This window comes from Conger conger, chromosome 4 (assembly GCF_963514075.1).
Source record: "Conger conger chromosome 4, fConCon1.1, whole genome shotgun sequence".
Taxonomy (NCBI): domain Eukaryota; kingdom Metazoa; phylum Chordata; class Actinopteri; order Anguilliformes; family Congridae; genus Conger; species Conger conger.
The window spans coordinates 77,259,015-77,266,514 of NC_083763.1; the positions used below are offsets into that span (position 1 = coordinate 77,259,015).

The 7,500-nt window shown below is 46.4% G+C and overlaps 1 protein-coding gene across 1 annotated transcript in view; it reads left to right on the forward strand.

Annotated features, from left to right (window-relative positions):
- Positions 1-5,393, forward strand: part of nrl (neural retina leucine zipper) — a 7,860-nt gene extending 2,467 nt beyond the window's left edge. Inside the window, exons 3-4 of the mRNA XM_061239087.1 lie at positions 3,957-4,172; positions 5,250-5,393. Of these exons, the coding sequence (XP_061095071.1) occupies positions 3,957-4,172; positions 5,250-5,393 (360 nt within the window). The remainder of the gene's footprint in view (positions 1-3,956; positions 4,173-5,249) is intronic.
- The last annotated feature ends 2,107 nt before the right edge of the window (positions 5,394-7,500 follow it).

The following is a 7,500-nucleotide window of genomic DNA, read 5'->3' on the forward strand; positions in this document are numbered from 1 at the left end:
TTTTTTTTTGGTTAACTAATTATAAGTTCATCCTATGGTTTGCTAATGTCGAAATATAATGTAACAAATATGTTAGTTGTTAACAAATGCACTAACTATTTAACATATTTCATTAATTTGTGTTAACAACTGCATTAGTTAATGCCGATTCATGAACCTTATTGTAAAGTGTGACCATGAAAAGCAGGTTTGGCAGACTAGACTTCACTGCAAGTTTCTTCAGCCCTGTTAGGTGCAGGATCGCAAGTACGTACTGTGTGTGATTAGAATTATCTTCACTGAACATTCTAATGCTGATGCAACTGCTCATTGAAATAAAATGTCCTCCAGCACTTGGAATCTTGAAAAGAAAATCCAAAAAAACTCTTAAAAAAAGGTTTAATTGCTAACCTTTTGTCAGTCAGACCTTCATTGTGGCTTGACAATGGAATTCATTTCAATTGAGTTTATTTGCCTTTTTCTTGCATCTGGTTTGAAAAGAAGTGGTGCCAGCTTTTACTGGGGTTTCTTGTTCTTAGTGGGGATATCAACTTAACCCCTATGCTACGGGCAGCCTGTGACCTGCAAGGTCGGTGGTTCAATCCCCAGTGTAGCCACAATAAGATCCGCACAGCCGTTGGGCCCTTGAGCAAGGCCCTAACCCTGCATTGCTCCAGGGGAGGATTGCCTCCTGCTTAGTCTAATCAACTGTACGTCTCTCTGGATAAGAGCGTCTGCTAAATGCCTGTAATGTAATGTAATGTAAATATCACGCGGCAAAGGACTGAGATTAAGAATGAACAAATTAGTCTCTCTCTCTCTCTCTCTCAAGGTTAGCCAGCACGTTTCCTGGAACGGTTGTTGTTGTGTCAGCAACAGAGAGCAAAGCACAAATGTCTATTGGACAGAGGCCTGTCTCTTATTTGCAAATACTGTGCCTCACTGCTAACTGAAGATTGCAAACTTACTGTATGTTTGTCCCATTGGCTTCTGAGTCATGTCCTTGTAATTATTGGAGCATCCAAATATATTTCCGTCACAAAATGCACAAGGATTATGTTTTGGTCTCAGAGCCCTGTGGATGTCACATGTAAGATGTGTACAGGTGTGTTATGAGTGGGGTACAGTATAGTACAGGTGTGTATGATGTGTACAGGTGTGTTATGAGTGGGGTACAGTATAGTACAGGTGTGTATGATGTGTACAGGTGTGTTATGAGTGGGGTACAGTATAGTACAGGTGTGTATGATGTGTACAGGTGTGTTATGAGTGGGGTACAGTATAGTACAGGTGTGTACGATGTGTCCAGGTGTGTTATGAGTGGGGTACAGTGTAGTACAGGTGTGTATGATGTGTACAGGTATGTTATGAGTGGGGTACAGTATAGTACAGGTGTGTAAGATGTGTACAGGTGTGTTATGAGTGGGGTATAGTATAGTACAGGTGTGTAAGATGTGTACAGGTGTGTTATGAGTGGGGTACAGTATAGTACAGGTGTGTAAGATGTGTACAGGTGTGTTGTGAGTGGGGTACAGTCCTGTGGAGGAGGTTAATAGGTGTACAGGTGTGTTGTGAGTGGGGTACAGTCCTGTGGAGGAGGTCAATAGGTGTACAGGTGTGTTGTGAGTGGGGTACAGTCCTGTGGAGGAGGTTTATAGGTGTACAGGTGTGTTGTGAGTGGGGTACAGTCCTGTGGAGGAGGTTAATAGGTGTACAGGTGTGTTGTGAGTGGGGTACAGTCCTGTGGAGGAGGTCAATAGGTGTACAGGTGTGTTGTGAGTGGGGTACAGTCCTGTGGAGGAGGTTAATAGGTGTACAGGTGTGTTGTGAGTGGGGTACAGTCCTGTGGAGGAGGTTTATAGGTGTACAGGTGTGTTGTGAGTGGGGTACAGTCCTGTGGAGGAGGTTTATAGGTGTACAGGTGTGTTGTGAGTGGGGTACAGTCCTGTGGAGGAGGTTAATAGGTGTACAGGTGTGTTGTGAGTGGGGTACAGTCCTGTGGAGGAGGTCAATAGGTGTACAGGTGTGTTGTGAGTGGGGTACAGTCCTGTGGAGGAGGTTCATAGGTGTACAGGTGTGTTGTGAGTGGGGTACAGTCCTGTGGAGGAGGTTAATAGGTGTACAGGTGTGTTGTGAGTGGGGTACAGTCCTGTGGAGGAGGTCAATAGGTGTACAGGTGTGTTGTGAGTGGGATACAGTCCTGTGGAGGAGGTTTATAGGTGTACTGGTGTGTTGTGAGTGGAGAACAGTATAGTACAGGTGTGTAAGATGTGTCCAGGTGTGTGCAGGTGTGTTGTGAGTGGGGTACAGTATAGTAAAGGTATGTAAAGTGTGTACAGGTGTGTTGTGAGTTGGGTACAGTCCTGGGGAGGAGGTTAAGAGGAGCACAGGTGTGTTGTGAGTTGGGTACAGTCCTGGGGAGGAGGTTAAGAGGTGTACAGGTGTGTTGTGAGTTGGGTACAGTCCTGGGGAGGAGGTGAAGAGGAGCACAGGTGTGTTGTGAGTTGGGTACAGTCCTGGGGAGGAGGTTAAGAGGAGCACAGGTGTGTTGTGAGTGGGGTACAGTCCTGGGGAGGAGGTTAAGAGGAGCACAGGTGTGTTGTGAGTTGGGTACAGTCCTGGGGAGGAGGTTAAGAGGAGCACAGGTGTGTTGTGAGTTGGGTACAGTCCTGGGGAGGAGGTTAAGAGGAGCACAGGTAAACAGGCAGGCTCTAAGTCTGGTGGGGACAGGCTGCATATCTATGGGATGTAGAGCAGGATTATAACGACTATTATTGTTGTGTGTAATCCGCTCACTGTCATAGACACTCAGTCAGATTACCTGATGAATCAATGACAGATTATAGACATGTGTCACAGCGATGTTTCCACAACAGGTCTCTCTCTCTCTCTCTCTCTCTCTCGCTCTCTCTCTCTCTCTCTCTCTCTCCCTCTCTCTCTCTCTCTCTCCCTCTCTCTCTCTCTCGCTCTCTCCCTGTCACACACACACACACACACACACACACACACACACTCATATGCAGGCGCATGCTGAAGCTTCTACTTAATTATATAAAAATAAGTAAATAATGAATAAGTCTTAATAACCCCGTCAGAGTACAGTTAAATGTGCTGTAATGTATTAACCCTCTCTCTCAGTGCAGTGTTAATGTACTGTAGTATGCAGTGTGCATATATTGTATTCACGGTCTCTCTAAGTGCAGTGTTAACATACAGTGTTAATGTACTGTAGTGTCCAGTCAGTCAGTGTGTATATACTGTATTAACCCCCTCAGTGCCACAGAAATGTAGTGCAGTACTAGTATGTGCACATACATTGTGTCAGTGTATATTTCAGAGAGCCATTGCCTCAGTGTAGGTGAATATACCGGGTCAGTGTAGGTGAATATAACAGGTCAGTTAAGGTGAATATACCGGGTCAGTGTAGGTGAATATAACAGGTCAGTTAAGGTGAATATAACGGGTCAGTGTAGGTGAATATAACGGGTCAGTGTAGGTGAATATAACGGGTCAGTGTAGGTGAATATAACGGGTCAGTGTAGGTGAATATAACGGGTCAGTGTAGGTGAATATAACGGGTCAGTGTAGGGTGAATATACCGGGTCAGTGTAGGGTGAATATAATGGGTCAGTGTAGGGTGAATATAATGGGTCAGTGTAGGTGAATATACCGGGTCAGTGTAGGTGAATATAACAGGTCAGTTAAGGTGAATATAACGGGTCAGTGAAGGGTATATATAACGGGTCAGTGTAGGTGAATATAACGGGTCAGTGTAGGTGAATATAATGGGTCAGTGTAGGTGAATATACCGGGTCAGTGTAGGTGAATATACCGGGTCAGTGTAGGGTGAATATAATGGGTCAGTGTAGGTGAATATACCGGGTCAGTGTAGGGTGAATATAATGGGTCAGTGTAGGGTGAATATACCGGGCTGCCGCTGGAGGTGAGGACTGAGGGCCTCTCCGTCGCCCCTGCAGGGCGGGCTGGAGGACCGCTTCTCGGACGAGCAGCTGGTGGGGCTGTCGGTGCGGGAGCTGAACCGGCACCTGCGCGGCGTGAGTAAGGACGAGGTGGTGCGTCTGAAGCAGAAGCGCCGCACGCTGAAGAACCGCGGCTACGCCCAGTCCTGCCGCTACAAGCGCCTGCAGCACCGCCACACGCTGGAGGCCCAGAAGCACGTCCTCACCCAGCAGGTACCTGCGCTCACCTGTGCTCACCTGCGCTAACCTGCACTCACCTGTGCTCACCTGTGCTCACCTGCACACACCTGCACACACCTGTACTCACCTGTGCTCACCTGTGCTCACCTGCACACACCTGCACACACCTGTGCTCACCTGCACACACCTACGCTCACCTGCGCTCACCTGCACTAACCTGCACTCACCTGTGACACCTGCACACACCTGCACTCACCTGTGCTCACCTGTGCTCACCTGCACACACCTGCACACACCTGTGCTCACCTGCACACACCTGCGCTCACCTACGCTCACCTGCACTAACCTGCACTCACCTGTGACACCTGCACACACCTGTGACACCTGCACACACCTGCACACACCTGTGCTCACCTGTGCTCACCTGCACACACCTGCACACACCTGTGCTCACCTGCACACACCTACGCTCACCTGCGCTCACCTGCACACACCTGGGTCAAATACGTAATGCTTTTGGATCCAAATACTCTTCTGAGCTCTATTGATCTTTCCTGGTGCAATTGAGAGGACCAGAAGATGGTGTTTGCACTTTTTTACACCTGTATGAGCCTACTCACCTTCACACCTGTATGAGACTACTCACCTTCACACCTGTATGAGACTACTCACCTTCACACCTGTATGAGCCTACTCACCTTCACACCTGTATGAGACTGCTCACCTTCACACCTGTATGAGACTGCTCACCTTCACACCTGTATGAGACTACTCACCTTCACACCTGTATGAGCCTACTCACCTTCACACCTGTATGAGACTACTCACCTTCACACCTGTATGAGCCTACTCACCTTCACACCTGTATGAGACTGCTCACCTTCACACCTGTATGAGACTATTCACCTTCACACCTGTATGAGACCACTAATACCTGTATGAGTCTATTCACACCTGTATACTCTCCTTCTCTCCCTCTCTCCCTCTCTCTCCCTCTCTCTGTCTCTCTCTCTCTCTCCCTCTCTCTCTCTCTTTCCCTCTCTCTCTGTCTCTCTCTCCCTCTCTCTCTCCCTCTCTCTCTCTCCCTCTCTCTCCCTCTCTCTCTCTCAGTTGGAGCAGTTGCAGTGTGAGTTCGCTCGTGTTCTGAGAGAAAGGGACACCTACAAATCTCGCTACGAGAAGCTCGTTAGCGCTAACGAAGCTCCGCCCACACTCGCCAACCGCCCCCCCTCGCCTCCCGACTACTTCCTGTGAGGAACGTCTGACACAAGGCGAGGGGAACGACAGAGAGAGAGAGAGAGAAAGAGAGAGAGAGAGAGAGAGAGAGAGAGAGAGAGAGAGAGAAATCATCCTAAAATCGTGCTGCTGTCAGACCCCATGGTGGGGAAGATGGGGAGTGAGATTCAGAAAAATCAGGAGTTTATCATTTCTCTTCTTTTTTTTTGACTGTTAGAACTTGGGGTGATATTTAACCATTGCTCCCAAATCACTTAATTTTTTTCAAATGTTTGAGTCATGTGAAAATGGGGTGGGACACAGGTAAACATCACTGTGAAGTTTATTAGGGCCAGTTTGGGTGTCAAATCTATGGAGAAAGCCACAGGTGTCAGCTGTGATATTGCACTAGATTTTTCTCCACCACTGACTTTGTCTGATGCAAATCTGGCATAAGACTGAGAGAGTCTGAGTGCGGGCAGATGTCCGTCTCAAAGGACACGCTGCCCGCACTCCTCCCGCACGGCCAAACGCAGCCGTCAGGAAGTGACACCGACGCGTTGCTCTCTCTAACGCGAGCAGATAATAATGCTTCTACCTCTGTAGAAAGGTCCCATGCATGCACAGTGACATACTGAAGGGCTGGTGTGTTAGAGTTGAAGAGTGCGTCAAAGGGATTTGCAGGGAGCTGGAATCCACAGTATACGAGTTTCATACCCTCCCTGAGCCAAAGGACTAGACTGTGAAGAATAACATAAAAACATTCCTCCCGTGTTTCTTTTTTTACCTCCTTCATTTCAAGTGCTACTCTATTTTGAAACAAGCAGAGAATTGGCAAGTCTCGCAGAGAATCGACAATGCCTTTGTCAGCTATAAATAATGGCTTTAGAAATTGCCTGTAAGCACGCATAACCAGCTCATAACCACTGTCCTAGGCTTATGAAGCATGCAGTTATAAAAATAATGGCCCTAATCAGGCAACAGCATGTCCCGTGAGTGCCAGATGCCATTATCTGGTTTGGATATTTATTATGTTCTTGCTGTTATCATGTGGATGACACACGCTATTGTGCGATTATTAAGCTCTCAAGCTTTCATGCACTCTCAAGACAGATGTGTCGAGTTAAGGACAACACGTTTTGTGTTATTTTCAACTGCTTGCATTACAAGAAATGTCTCAATATTTAACATTGTATATTAACTCAAAAGTGGTAACTTCGCCACACGTGCTGTGTTGGAAGTAACGCAAAACGAGGAACACAAAAAGGACCAGACATCCTTTTTGAGAGCGTGTGGCTCTGCTTACAGAGAATCCCTCACACTGCCCTTTCTACAAAGAACAGCACTCACGTGCAAAGCCAACTTTCGGGTCCCCTTAGTGTGAAGCATCCATTTTGAGTGTGAAGCGTCCATTTTGAGTTTTCCAGGCGAGTTTTCCAGGTACGCAACACTCATACAGCCAGGTTTAAGAACCAGTACCAGGGGAGTGTGGGCGGAGCCACAACGTGCTCTGATTGACTTAAACCAATCAAAGGGCATGGAGAGCAACGCTATTTGATTGGTCCATTAGTGATTGACAGCACATGAGGGCCCCGCCCACTGTGTGGTTCAGGGGCTGCCTCAGTGCCCCAGAACCAGTGAAAAGCTTGTCTTTCAAGGTCACTTGATTTCATTTCAAGGTCATCTATCTGGAGATAAGAATGTTGAGAGGATTCATTCTCTTGCAGACCGTTTTGGTGTACCTGTATTTAATTTTAAATTATTTTATAAACAAATATATGTATGACAATCTATCATGGACAAATAGAAGCCAGGCCAAAAAAATCAATTATTTCCAAAGTCATCCAAATGGCATTTAAAAAAGGGTAAATATTTATTTATTTATTTTCAAATGAGAAATTGCAATAGAACGTTATTTTGCAGTGAAATGTGTGTACAGACAGCACTGTATTTTAATAAGATTACTTATCTGACAACGAATATATAAAATGAACATATTACTACTCATAAATGCTGTAGGTGTATATATTTCATGTATATCGCACCCAATTAACCATAAGGGGAAGAAGCATATTCATAAAATGAGGGCATAAGTGTACACGCATTGGTATTGTGAAATAACAGCCAGCTTCACTCCAGTCTGGGA